The sequence below is a fragment of the Schistocerca nitens genome, chromosome 2 (genome assembly GCF_023898315.1).
Source record: "Schistocerca nitens isolate TAMUIC-IGC-003100 chromosome 2, iqSchNite1.1, whole genome shotgun sequence".
Lineage (NCBI taxonomy): Eukaryota > Metazoa > Arthropoda > Insecta > Orthoptera > Acrididae > Schistocerca > Schistocerca nitens.
Genome location: NC_064615.1, coordinates 857,877,085 through 857,892,209, shown reverse-complemented (window position 1 = coordinate 857,892,209; position 15,125 = coordinate 857,877,085). Strand labels below are relative to the sequence as shown.

Sequence of the window (15,125 nt, the reverse complement as noted above, 5' to 3'; positions counted from 1 at the left end):
GTTTTCCTTTTTTTCGTTTATAAATGTATAGCTATGGTGCTCTTTTAATCATTGACAAAGGTCTTCTTAGGCACTTGTGGGTTTTATTGTTCTGAAGAAGGTGTAGTTATCTGCGCCGAAACCTAGGTTAACACTAGGTGCTTTTTTCGCAATCGAGGCAGGTTTCTAGTTTTTTAATAAATCATGACCGAGGCTAACCTACGGCACTGATCAGTATGAACAATACAGAATATGTCCCCTGGTAGGAAGTAGGGGGGCCCCTATCAATTGCGGGCACGTGCCCAGAGTGCCCAGTTGGAAAGAGGGGCCTGTGGCCGCCCTCAGGCTAGTTATGGTTGGTGGCGAACATTTAGTGCAGGGTGGCATGTGCTTCCCCCAGGTGGCCTCTGCAGAGCAGGTGCCAAGACTTGTAGTGCAGCATGCAGGTCTGCTGCTATACGTGCACTTTGTTCAGCAAGCGGAGGTGGGATGGTGGGGAACACACCTGGTAGTCAGCCTCGAGCTTGTTATGGTTGATAGTGAACATGTGGTGCAGGACGACGTGTGCTTCTCCCTGACGGCCTCTGCAGAGCAGGTGCCAAGTAGTACATCATGCAGGTCTGGTGCTATACGTGCACTTTGTTCAGCAAGTGGAGGAGGGATGGTGGGGAACACACCTGGTAGTCAGCCTCAATCTTGTTATAGTTGATAGCGAACATGTGGTGCAGGACCACATGTGCTTCCCCCTGAGGGCCTCTGAAGAGCAGGCGCCAAGTAGTGCATCATGCAGGTCTGGTGCTATACATGCACTTTGTTCAGCAAGCGGAGGAGGGATGGTGGGGAACACACCTGGTAGTCAGCCTCAAGCTTGTTATGGTTGATAGCGAACATGCCGCGAAGGACGACGTGTGCTTCCCCCTGACGGCCTCTGGAGAGCAGGTGCCTGGCCGTATTGCGCAGCACGCCCGTGGTGCAGGCGGACAGCAGGCACGCGAAGCTGGTCAGCACCATTCCAATTCGCCACGACCACAGCCGCAGCGTAGCCACCTCCAGCTTCTGCGGACGCGCCCCACCCAGCGGACTCAGCTCCCACCACGCATCTGCTGTGCCAACATGTACGCTTTATCGACAATACGACTAACCCTGGACAACTACAGTAAGCAATGTTTTTTTCTGTTAAGACAAATTTGATCGCAATTTTTAACCTGGAAATAACTCCCAAAACAAATAATAAAAGTGAAAGTCACAAATACTGAAGGAGAAAAAAATAGGTTGACAGTCGCAACTACCGAAATTATACCACCTAACGGCTACCTAATGAGACACTTAAAGTAGTAAAGGAGTTTTGCTATTTGGGGAGCAAAATAGCTGATGATGGTCGAAGTAGAGAGGATATAAAATGTAGACTGGCAATGGCAAGAAAAGCGTTTCTGAAGATGAGAAATTTGTTAACATCGAGTATAGATATAAGCGTCAGGAAGTCGTTTATGAAAGTATTCATATGGAGTGTAGCCATGTATGGATGTGAAACGTGGACGATAAATAGTTTAGACAAGAAGAGAATAGAAGCTTCCGAAATGTGGTGCTACAGAAGAATGCTGAAGATTAGATGGGTAGATCACATAACTAATGAGGAGGTATTGAATAGAATTGGGGAGAAGAGGAGTTTGTGGCACAACTTGACCAGAAGAAGGGATCGGTTGGTAGGACATTTTCTGAGGTATCAAGAGATCACCAATTTAGTACTGGAGGGCAACGTCGACGGTAAAAATCGTAGAGGGAGACCAAGAGATGAATACACTAAGCAGATTCAGAAGGATGTAGGCTGCAGTAGGTACTGGGAGATGAAGAGGCTTGCACAGGATAGAGTAGCATGGAGAGCTGCATCAAACGGCTCGGTGCCTTACAATGTGGATAAAGGCCTCCTAACCCCTGGAAACTACACTTATGAGGCGAAACGTTATGACGACTGCCTACCGCGAGACTGAATGACACCTGCTGGCGTTGATGATACACGGCACGGTAGGGGAAACAAAAACATAAAAAGAAGTTTTGCATCACCCCAGTTCTCAGAACTCCTGGAGATAGACGTTGACTCTACATATTGTATCACAGACACAGTCCCTTTGACTGTTCAGAGATGTCACTAAACCCGCCCAAAGATGTAAACAAGCACGCAGAGCAGCGCCTATTAAACGGAGGGGGTCCGACTGCCGATCAGTTCCAGTCTTTCCACCAGGAAGGAGGTGCACGGCTCGTGTTGTCTGTTGTTCGACTGTTCCTAGACGGTCAATACCGCGGTTTGATCGCGTCCGCATTGTTACTTCGTGTCGGGAAGGGCTCTCAACGAGGGAAGTGTCCAGGTGTCTCGGAGTGAACCAAAGCGATGTTGTTCGGACATGCAGGAGATACAGAGAGGCAGGAACTGTCGATGACATGCCTCACTCAGGCCGCCCAAGGGCTACTACTGCAATGGATGACTGCTACCTATGGATTATGGCTCGGAGGAACCCTGACAGCAACGCCACCATGTTGAGTAATGCTTTTCCTGCAGCCACAGGAACTCGTGTTACGACTCAAATAGCGCACAATAGGCTGCATGATGCGCAACTTCGCTCCCGATGTCCATGGCGAGGTCTATCTTTGCAACCACGACACCATGCAGTGCGGTACAGATGCGCCGAACAACTTGCTGGCCGGCCTGAGTGACCGAGTGCTTCTAGGCGCTTCAGTCTGGAACCGCGCGACCGCTACGGTCGCAGGTTCGAATCCTGCCTCGGGCATGGGTGTGTGTGATGTCCTTAGGTTAGTTAGGTTTAAGTAGTTCTAAGTTCTAGGGGACTGACGACCTCAGATGTTAAGTCCCATAGTGCCCAGAGCCATTTGAACCATTTTGAACAACATGCCGAATGGACCGCTCAGGATTGATATCACGTTCTCTTCACCGATGAATGTCGCATATAACTTCAACCAGACAATCGTCGGAGACGTGTTTGGAGGCACCCGGGCAGGCTGAACGCCATAGATACACTGTCCAGTGAGTGCAGCACGGTGTAGGTTCATTGCTGTTTTGGAGTGGCATTATGTGGGGCTGACATACGCCGCTGGTGGTCATGGAAGGCGCAGTAACGGCTGTACGATACGTGAATGCCATCCTCCGACCGACAGTGCAAAAAAGTCGGCAGCATATTGGCGATTCATACGTCTTCATGGACGATAATTCGCGCCCCCATCGTGCACCTCTTGTGAATGACTTCCATCAGGATAAAACCATCGCTCCACTAGAGTGGCCGACATCTTCTCCAGACATGAACCCCATTCAACATGCCTGGGGTAGTTTGAAAAGGGCTGTTTATGGATGACGTGACCCACCAACCACTGTGAGGGATCTACGCCGAATCGCTGTTGAGGAGTGGGACAATGTGGACCAGCAGTGCCTTGATGAACTTGTGGATAGCATGCCACGACGAATACAGTCATGCATCAATGCAAGAGGACGTGTTACTGGGTATCAGAGGTACCGCTCTGTACAGCATTCTGGACCACCACCTCTGAAGCTCTCGCTGTATGGAGGTACAACATGCAATGTGTGGCTTTCATGAGCAATAAAAAGGGCGGAAATGATATTTATTTGATCTCTATTCCAATTTTCGGTACAGGTTCCGTAACTCTCGGAACCGAGGTGATGCAAAAGTTTTTTTCATGTGTGTATATAAGCTGGACAGAGATGATTGAGAAATCATTCTAACGACTATAGGCCCCGCAAATCGGGAAATCCATTGACGTAAAGAACTTTGACAAATGTCAGATCGTTAGGGCCAGGCCCCTTGGGGACGAATATCTTGAAAATGGGGATGGTGTTCAGCTGCGAGCATACTACTCTGGTGAGCACCTATGTAAAGTGATTGAAGGATAGTGAAAGTATGAGCAGGCGATAAGGTGTTAGACGCCTACACTTCATAACAGAACGTGCAGATCGAAGGCTTGCTCACTATGTAAAGTTGATCTGACGATAGAGTACAGCGCTGGTACAAGCACAAATTTTTCGAAACACACCGGTCAGCGCTCGTCCTTGGACGCATAACTCCGGAGCAGATGATCCCTATCATCGAGATTGAACCATGACTCAATGGAAACAAGCCGCCTGGTCAGGGCAATCACGTTCCTTGTTACACCAGGTCGATGGTCGTGTCCCACTACGCCGATATACAGGCGAGTGAGTGACTACTCAAAACATGCACGGTGCCATTGGTCCAGGCCAGTGTGAACAGTATTAGGCTATGGGGGTTATTCCCCGAGGCTTCTTGGAGCAGGATAACTGTCTGTGTACAAGTACAGAATCGTACTGCAGTGATTTGAGAAGCATGATAGCGAAATCACGTTGACATCCTGGCCACAAAATTCACCTGACCTGAACCCGATGGAACACTGTTGGGTGCCATCAAGGGCTAACTCTAAGTTCACAAACCATCTACCAATAATTTACGAGAACTGTGTGACCTGTCCATAGTTCTGGTGCCACAAACCTCCAGAAACCTACCAAAGACTTGTCGAATCCATGCCATATAGAACCGTTTCTGTGTGGCTTTGCAAAGACTGCCCAAAACGTTGGCCTTAATTTTTTGGCTCATGAGTTTATGCTGGTGTAATGATATCTCAAGTAGTAGCTTAGATGGATAATGGTATTTAACCAAATGCAGAAGATACTACCATTTCAATGTATAATTTAGGTGTATGTTATGTTTTGCAAAACACAAGGCCACGTTAACTTTGATAAAGATATAGGCTATATCAGTGCATTAGAGTTTGTGCCAGCGCTGGGATTCAAATCCAGGTCTCCATTTTATTAGGCGGAGGTGCTATCCATTGCGCCACGCTGGCACTCCAGCTACTCCAGCTGTATATGCTACCGTAGTACATCTCTCTCCCCAGTAAAAATTTCAGTCCATGCCTCAGCCAATTGCTGTTCCCCTTCTAAATTTGCATCAGTGTTGCCAAGGCTCTCCAATACTGGAATAACATTTTAGCAATGAGCAAAATGGAGTTAATCATGCCTATACCTCTGGCATAGGTGATACAGGATGACAGTAGTTGAATATATGAAATAAACTCGTCATAACTTCTGAACCGTTTGTGTTAGGACGTTGGACATGACGGGAATTAGTATGCGACTAATTACGACTCTTTCATTTTGTATTTGGACAAAATCCAACGAATTACAGACTACACATCGAACAATAGTCACGATGTGGAAGTCGCTTTCATTCCTTGAAGTGAGTCATCGACTTCATCCATGAAATGAGCTCTGTGCAATCCCTCTATTTGTTCCTGCAGCTGGCGGATGTACGGTAAGCATGAAAGTGAATCCCTGACAATTACAGTGGGCTTAGCGCTGTTGCTTCGCACATCTACCGCAACCACTACCGTAATGCGATTTTGTATACGTCTGTGGCAATGCCTCAGTGTTTCTGCAGCTCTAAGGCCAGCTACTGTTCCCGGTTACATAGCTTTTGTATAGCCATAACGCTTTCACACTTTGCATTTTAAAGCTGGCAACAACGCCGTCAGCTGTCAGTTATTCTTTCGCCATACGGAGTGTGCCAGTGTCCTGCACATTTAGACGATAGGCTGTTAGAAATCTAATTCCACGCCGTCTGGCACCGACACGCGAGAGCTGTGCGGAGTCTTATTGTCGCACTGGGTGTACGACGGGAGCAAGGCTAGCGCTCAAACCTCCAGATGTCAGACAATGAGATGCGTACCAAATGTTGTATATCGACAGAGTATCAACCAAAACTCCGATATAGTTTGTGCTATGTGCTGTCGTCCAGGAGAATTTGTATAAACAGTAATTAAATAAACACCTCCGAGTATTCGTCGTGCACAGCTACGGTGGAGAAGTCGTACTAAGGGTCCTGATGTGGGTGTGAATTCCTAAGGGACCAAAATGCTGATATCATCGGTCCCTAGTGTTACACACTAGTTAAACTAACTTATGCTAAGAACAACACACACACACACCCATGCCCGAGGGAGGACTCGAAGCTCCAATGGGAGGAGCCACTCAGTCCCTGACATGGCGCCTCTAACAGCGTGCGAGGGGTCCTGAGTTCGAGCCTTTGTACTGTAATACATGTGAAACTGTTATATGGAACAACACGTTCCTGACATGAAGAAGGATTGTTCGGAGTTTATAGCAATGATTTATTGGAAGTCGACTTTCCCTTTATTTATTTGAAAGTAGCAAACCAATAGAGTACATATATAGTTTCACAGAATAAACAAATAATTGGAACAGAAAAACAAAGAAATAATTGGATCACACGTGCGGAAGTATTATTACTATTATTATTAATACTTACGCACATGTGATGCAACTTTCTCTTTATTCTTCTGTTCTGGTTGTTTAGGTTTATCCTCTGGAACTACATATGTACTCCATATGTTTGTTTCTATCAAATAAATGAAGTGGTAGTGGACTGCTAATAAAACATAGGCATAAGTGTAAACTACGAACAGTCCTTTTACATGTCAGTAACATGTTGTCCCATATGACATTTTCAAACGTACTACAGTGGAGAAACTGGCATGACGAGGGCTCGAACTCAGGATCCTTGTATGACACACTAATGCTCTACAGTCTTCCCCACCGGAGATCTACACGGCATATGCTCACAGTTATGCTTTCCCCGTGCTTCGTACGTCAGTTACTATTTGCACAAATTCTCCTGGATGACAACCCATAGCACAAACTATATCGGAATTTTGGTTGATACTCTGTCGATAAATTACATTGGGTAACGATCCGACTGTCTGACATCTTAATGTTTGGGTGTTAAGTGTGCGGACGGGTAATTGCTGTTGTTAAAGCGACGTGGCCGACGTGGAGTATTTGATGCAGTGAGAAATACTCTGCTGTGCCGTGTTGGGCTCTTAATTTGGGGGAGGCCTCTAAATCGCTCGATACTTTGGATGCAGAAGCCGGCTCCAGCTGTATTAGTGTTTCGGACGTCAAATGTCGTAATTACTTACCAGGCGTCCTCCACCTGAAAGTATCGCATCGCTTCTTTAAAACTGACTTCTGTAAGCAAGAGTTTTTGACTGTAACTAAACTGGTTCGCCACACGAGGGAAAGCCATCGGATATTCGTTGATGTTCTGTGATAGTTACTTATGCCTTGTCCTTTGATAAGGCCTTCCCGCGGGGGTAGCCGCGCGGTCTCAGGCGTCTTGCCACGGATCGCGCGGCTTCCCCCGTCGGAGGTTCGAGTCCTCCGTAGGGCATGGGTATGTGTGTCGTCCTTAGAGTAAGTTAGTTTAAGTTAGATTAAGTAGTGTGTAAGCCAAGGACAGATGACCTCAGCTGTTTGGTCCCATAGGAACTTACCACCACCTTTGACAAAACCTTCATGAAAGGTGTACCGCTGGCTCAAAGAAGATAAAGATTAAATAAATTTTTCGTTTAATGAAGAAATACTAAGACACAGTTTACGTTGTTACCTTTAGCGAAAACGGTAGAGACATGAAGGTTAAACTATATTTCTTGTTTCGATCTTACTGTTTGTTCTCTAGATTAGAAAACTGCAGTATTTTTTAATGCGCCATTTTTAATTTTATTTGCGCCCTGTAAAGGAACTGCGAAATTTTAAAGAAAAACTATATTCCCTCAGCCTAAGTAAAATTTGAAGATTGTTGTCATTGAGGTAGTGCGTCAATGTATTTGATATTAAAGTGATTGTTTTGTGAGTTTTGTCAATAGTATTGCTTACGAATAAATGCATAGAATAAGGTCCAACCTGTGTGCGTTAATCAGTCCAGTCCACCACTCCACACTCTTGGAATAATTTTTTTATTGTTTTGTTTCTATGCCAAACCGTAAATTTACCGAGTATAGCGGCCCAGCAACTGACACATTCCAAGTCAGAGCGCAAGTCAGTAGCATTGGACGGCGAGTCTACAAAAAGGTAGTGCGGTGCTTAGTCGGGTGGAGTGGGCTTAAATTCCCACCACCTAAATTAATTTAGGTTTTCTGTGGTTTCTTAAACCATTTATTGCGAATGTGGAGAAGGACTCATTACAAAGACTTTGGCCCCTTACTTCCCCAACCTTTGTCTAATTATTGCCTGTGATCTTTCTCTAAAGTCTTCAAAATGAACTGGTCATTGAAATCTGGCCTTCCTTTCCCCTCTCCATGAATGATTCGTTATACAGCAAATCGATAATCTTGATACGGTGGTTTGTGGGAGACGAGAATAAATGCAGGTGTTAATGTACACACATCAAAAATAGTTTTGCAGCACCTCGGTTCCGAGAGTTCTAGAACCTGTACAAAAAATTAGAATAGAGATCAACATAAAGATCATTTCCGCCATTTTTATTGCTCACGAAAACCACACATTGCTGTACACGCCGGTACCTCTGATACCCAGTAGCACGTCCCCTTGCATTGATTCACATCTGTATTCATCGTGGAATACTGTCTACAAGTTCAACAAGACACTGTTAGTCCAGATTGTCCCACTCCCCAACGGCGATTCGGCGTAGATCCCTCAGAGTGGTTGGTGGGTCACGTCTTCCATGAATAGCCCTTTTCAATCCATCCCAGGTATGTTCGACCGGTTTCATGTCTGGAGAACATGCTGGTCATTCTAGTGGAGCGATGTCGTTATCCTGATGGAAGTCATTCACAAGATGTACACGATGGGAGCGCAAATTGTCGTTCACGAAGACGAATGCCTCGCCAATATGCTGCCTATATGGTTGCACTACTGGTCGGAGGATGGCATTCACGTATCGTACAGCCGTTACTGCGCCTTCCATGACCACCAGCGGCGTATGTCAGCCCCACATAATGCCACTCCAAAACAACAATGAACCTACACCTTGCTGCACTCGCTGGACAGTGTGTCTAAGGCGTTCAGCGTGACCACGTTGCCTCCAAACACATCTCCGACGATTGTCTGGTTGAAGGCATATGCGACGCTCATCAGTGAAGAGAACGTGATGCCAATCCTGCGCGGTCCATTCGGAATGTTGTTGGACCCATCTGCACCGCGCAGCGTGGTGTCGTGGTTGCAAAGATGGACCTCGCCATGGACGCTGGGAGCGATGTTGCGCATCATGCAGCCTATTGTGCGCTGTTTGAGTCGTAACATGACGTCCTGTGGCTGCATGAAAAGCATCATTCAACATGGTGATCTTGGTGTCGGGGTACCTCCGAGTCATAATCCGTAGGTAGCGGTCATCCACTACAGTAGTAGCCGTTGGGCGGCCTGAGTGAGGCATGTCACCGACAGTTCCTGTCTCTCTGTATCTCATCGATGTCCGAACATCATCGCTTTGGTTCACTCCGAGACGCCTGGACACTTCCCTCATTGAGAGCCCTTCCTGGCACGAAGTAGCAATGTAGACACGATGGAACCGCGGTATTGACCGTCTAGGCATGGTTGAACTACAGTCAACACGAGCTGTGTACCTCCTTCCTGGTGGAAAGACTGGAACTGATCGACTGTCGGACCCCCTGGCCCCTATTTTGTATGTTTGTTTACATATTTGGGCTGGTTTATTGACATCTCTGGACATTCAAAGGGACTCTGTCTGTGATACAGTATGTACAGTCAACGTCTATCTTCAGGAGATCTGGAAACCGGCGTGATGCAAAACTATTTTTGATGTGTGTAGCTTTGAGATTCACTGGAGGTCAAACTTGGCAAATACATTATGCAATATTATCAAGTGAAAGATAACAAAGCACAGAGCGCCTTCACATGAGCTTCAGAAATTTAAGAGTTTGAGCGTGAATATCTGGTGTTGTTTCCTTGGTCACATTAGAAGGAATAATACACTCATGGGCAACTGAGTTAGGGACCTTTATCTTCTAATGTGAGGAACATAATGTCATCTCTCATTTTATGAACATGAATTTTTTTTTTTGTAGACAAATTAATATCTGAATTTGACCCTGAACTCAGAGCCATTTCAATTTACTTCTTTGGTTACGAAAGCAACGTGAGAAGCTTTATCATTCAGAAAAGCGTTGTCCTCGTCAGACTCTTGCGTAAGGAAAGCATGTTTAGCCACTGTGTGTCCTCAAATGGTGTTCACGTGATCAGAGCGTGACACACAGGTGGAGACATCGTGCTAGGGGGAGACCAGAGTGGCAGTCCACGGGTGGCGATGGGCACAGACGGACAAAAAAGAGAAATAGACCGGAGAGGTAACAGTGAATGGCGTGCAGTCACGGTCAGGAGAGTCCATGTGCAGAACTAACAAAAAATAGCCATTATATAAATCAAGTTGAAAGTGCATGAAAGGCATGAGCATCATGAGTGAATAACAGGCAGATTACTGTGTTTATCTGAAAGTTTGTTGAAGAATCTGATGTGACTGACAAAGATGGTGCCGTCTGTACAACACTGAAGCACCAAAGATAGTGGGTAGGCATGCATATTCAAGCACAGAAATATGTAAGGAGCCAGAATACGGCGCTGCGGTCGGCGAGGTCTATATAAAACAACAAGTGTCTGGCGCAGTTGTTAGACCGCTTACTGCTGCTACAGTGGCAAGTTGTCAAGATTTAAGTGAGTTTCAACGTGGTGTTATAGTCGGCGCACGAGCGATAGGACACAGCATCTCCGAGGTAGCGATGAAGCGGTAAAGCATCAAATCTCCGACACCGCTGCGGCCGGAAAAAGATCCTGCAAGAACAGGACAAACGACGACTGAAGAGCATCGTTCAACGTGACAGAAGTGCAACCCTTCCGCAAATTCCTGCAGATTTCAATGCTGGGCCATCAACAAGTGTCAGCTTGCGAACTATTTAACGAAACATCATGGATATGGGCTTTTGGAGCCGAAGGCCCACTTATGTACCTTTGATGACTGCACGACACAAAGCTTTACGCTTTGCCTGGGCCCAGCAACACCGACATTGCACTGTTCATGACTGGAAACATGTTGCCTAGTAGGACGAGTCTCGTTTAAAATTGTATCGAGCAAATGGACGTGTACGGGATGGAGACAGTCTCATGAATCCTTGGACCCTACATGTCAGCAGGGGATTGTTCAAGCTGGTGCAGGCTTTGTAATAGTGTGGGGTGTGTGCAGTCTGAGTGATATGTGAGCCCTGATACGTCTACGACTCTGACAGGCGACGCATACGTAGGCATCCTGACTAATCACCTGCATCCATTCATGTCCACTGTGCATTTCGATGGGCTTGGGCATTTCCAGCAGGACAATGCGGCAGCCCAGAAGTTCAGAATTGCTACAGAGTGGCTCCAGGAACACTCTTCTGAGTTTAAACACTTCTGATAGTCACCAAACTTCACAGATATGAACATTATTGAGCATATCTGGGATGCCTTGCAATATGCTGTTCAGAAGAGATCTCCACCCCATCGTACTCTTACGGATTTATGGGCAGCCCTGCAGGATTTGTGATGTGAGTTCCCTGCAGCACTACTTCACAGTAGTCGAGTCCATGCCAAGTCTTGTTGAGGTACTTCTGCGTGCTCTCGGCGGCCCTATACGATATTACGCAGGTGTACCAGTTTATTTGGCTCTTCAGTGTAGCTCCGTACATTATCAGTTGGTTCTGAGAATCTGAGTGATTAACGATAGTTCGCAACTTAAAACATATATGCAGTTCTGGGCTTCTTGTTTAACATAATCGCCTTCTGACCAATATCACTTCAAAAATTTACAGTGACATCATCATCGCCTCCTACTTAGTTTGCATTTAATGGGAATCTCTCGTCCAGTGCAAACATACATCTGTCTGGAAAAAAAGTGCTGGCGACTACTATATGTAAGAAAGGTAAAGCAAAACACCTGCATAAATACAGACTAATATCTTTAACATCAGTTTGCTGCGGAAATCTTGGACGCATCCTGAGTTCGAATCGCCGCGCGGAGTGGCCGCGTGTTTTGAGGCGCCATATCGCCGGTGTGCAAGTCTAGGGACCGATGACCTCAGCAGTTTGGTCCCTTAGGAATTCACACCCATTTGAACTTTTTTTTCTAGTTTTAATCGAATAAAGTTTCTTGAGACAGAAAACCTTCTGTCCACATATTAGCACGGATTTAGAAAGTGTGGAGTCTCTCTACGCTGTCTTTCAGCAAAAGTAATAAGTAGTAAGAAACCTGCTATGAAGTACTATATAAGCAACTGCAGGCTAGCAACCGCAGTGTGGCGACATGTGGATCAGAATTAGAGATGGGTCATTCGCGAACTAACGGGTTCAAAGGAACTGTTCAACAGGATGAACAGAACGAGCGAGGAACGAATTCTAAGGAACGGTCTTTCATAGTTCACTTCAGTCGCGGCTTTCTACTTCTAGTTGCCGGGAACGGGACACGGTCGGTCTCGTTCCTGCAGTGACACGTCGGCCGGTCTCGTTCCAGCCTCGGTGCCAATCCCGTCTGTCTCGGTCTCGGTTGGCCGAACTCCTTCTTCGCGTGGCCACTCGTCGCAGTTCCACTGCCGACTGCTCATAGATAGTTCAGTATCGAGTTGCGAAGTGGCGTCAAATCGAAAGACTTGCAGCTGGCGAATGGTCTACCCAACGGGAGGCTCTAGTCACACGACATTTACATTCACATCGAGTTGTTGTTCGTTTCGTTCGCTGCGCACACCCATTCTAGATGTGTTTCAAACCTTTTTTGAACTCTGAACTTCTGGTTCTTTTAGTATTCTATTCAGCGTCCACAACCGATAATTAAAATGTAATTTATAATTACATAAATTACATAAAAATTACGTCTTTTCAGGTAACAAAACGGCGTATCAGTTTACTTCACTATTTCCATAAACAGCAGAAGAAATATTTGTAAAAGGGCAAGATTTTTTTGTTATTACAGATGCAAAGGACGTCGACAAGGAACACACGAGTGGCCATTTTCCGTCTTTTTTTGATCCAAGGTAAAAGGGCATGTTCGTTGTTATGGAAGGCAGACTGACTTACAACCGAATGAAGCCTGCGCTCCGTAATCGAGTGTCTGGTGTCACCTTCTACAATATTATGTCAGTGGTACAGGGTGGCGCACGAAAAATCGGTCCCGAGTACTAGCTGCTGATTGTCGCCATCCAATCGTCATCTATTCTTTCGAAGCTGTTGTTTGCATTAGCTTAGTTGTTATTTCTTCACCGCCTAATTATTACATGTTTATCTATTCTGCTTGTAGTGGTCAACAAAACGTGCGTAATTGGCGAGCAATCTGTACTCGGGGCCGGTGTTTCGTCTGCCACCTCTTATTATTTCACTGCGATTAGCCACATAACGCTACAGTTGGCTAAACGAGAGGTTTTGCAGAATCACGAATATTACAAGTGTGTAAGAATTCTGTTATGAATAAAGACTCTGTACTCCAGGTGGGAGACAAGTGCCCCCTCTTGGCGCCTTCCATCTTCAGTCACTAATTTTCAGTTTTTCATAAGAACCATATTCGCAGCACAAATGAACGGTGAACGAGTAAAAATGAACGGTTCCCAAAAAAAAAAAGAGCGATCGATAGTGAACTAGTTCCCAAGAATGAACGAGTCTGCCTATCTCTAGTTAGAATGACAAATAATGGCATTGCAAGGCGAGGCCAGCCGTAGTAAGTGGTAAACTGCACCATGCAGCGGTTATGACGACAGCAAGCAGGTTGATGTCAGCACAGCGGGGCAATTCTTACGATGTGGGTAGCGCCAGGAGTTAGTGAAATAAATTTGCCTCAGAGCGATAGAAATGTGTCTAGATTTCGAGGCAGAGACATTCTCTCATTGTCGAAGTCCAGCAGCACTACCATGGCGCCAGAGCTGTGCCGGACAGTAAGACGACAGTTCATCACTATCTGAAGCCATAGGTTCGAGAACCGGATTGCGCCTGCCGCCACCAGCACTAAGTTCCTCTCGGAAATTGGCGCCACAGACCTGCTATCCTGTCGGTTGCAGCTGCTGCCACAAGCACTGAATTCTCTCCCAGGATTTAGTGGCACGGCGCCAGTGGCCGTCTGACACCTGCTAGAAAGCAGTGGACGAATCCTGCTCACAGCAGTCTACCGTGGTGGACGTACACGGGACCAAGTCGCGAACAGGACCAATTCCTCGAGTGGAACGCTGTCACATCACAACACGTAGCGCCGCTGACGTCACGGTTGTGGCTTAGTGGGGCCGCAGGCTATCTGCTGACCTTCCTTCTGCACTGCGGGGTGGCTGCACTCATGCGAAGTAGCGGGCCGCGAGCCAACTCTGGCCAGGGTCCACAGAGCGTGTATGGCATCGCTGAGCTACGACAGAGCACATACCGAGAGTGAACAAAAGCATTCGTTACCTGCAGCAGTGCTTCCACTGGGCCCACCAACCAGGGGCAACCACCACTCACGCCTCCGAACTCAAATGCATGCTTCAAAAGCATCATTCGGGCAGCTTGCCCATTTCTCACATGATGTTCTGCAAACCATAGATGGAGGGCAATAGGCAGATTCTATGTTTCTAATCTCCCAGAAATTGTTTGACACAGTGCCCCAGCCGCGCGGGATTAGGCGAGCGGTCTCAGGGCGCTGCAGTCATGGGCTGTGCGGCTGATCCCGGCGGAGGTTCGAGTCCTCCCTCGGGCATGGGTGTGTGTGTTTGTCCTTAGGATAATTTAGGTTAAGTAGTGTGTAAATTAAGGCACTGATGACCTTAGCAGTTAAGTCCCATAAAATGTCACACACATTTGAACATTTTCTTGAACAGTGCCCCACTGCAGACTGTTGGAGAAGGTACAAGCATATGGAACAGGTTTTGAGATATGTGATTATCTCGAGGACAACTTAAGCAATGGAATCCAGTACGTTGTCCTGGATGGCGGGTGGTCATCAGAGACAATGATACTTTCAGAAGTGCCAGAGGGAAGTGTGATAGAACTGCTCTTGTTTTTTGTATACATAAACGATCTGGCGGTTAGGATGAACAAACAATCTGTGACTGTCAGCTGACGACGCTGTAGTGTGTGGGAAAGTCTGTTGTTGAGTGACTGTCGGTGGATACAGGATGACTTAGAATTTCTGTTTGAAATGATGAACGACAGCTTGCTCTAAATATAAAAAAAATGTTAATGAATATGACTAAGAAAATTAATCCTGTAATACTAAAATACGATATTACACTGAGGCGTCGAA

The 15,125-nt window shown here is 46.4% G+C and overlaps 1 protein-coding gene across 1 annotated transcript in view; it reads right to left on the bottom strand.

The window, feature by feature from the left end:
* Positions 1 to 777: 777 nt before the first annotated feature.
* The window catches only part of LOC126235392 (synaptic vesicle glycoprotein 2C-like), a 68,382-nt gene continuing 54,034 nt past the window's right edge, over positions 778 to 15,125 (bottom strand). Inside the window, exon 4 of the mRNA XM_049944113.1 lies at positions 778 to 1,079. Within this exon, the coding sequence (XP_049800070.1) occupies positions 778 to 1,079 (302 nt within the window). The remainder of the gene's footprint in view (positions 1,080 to 15,125) is intronic.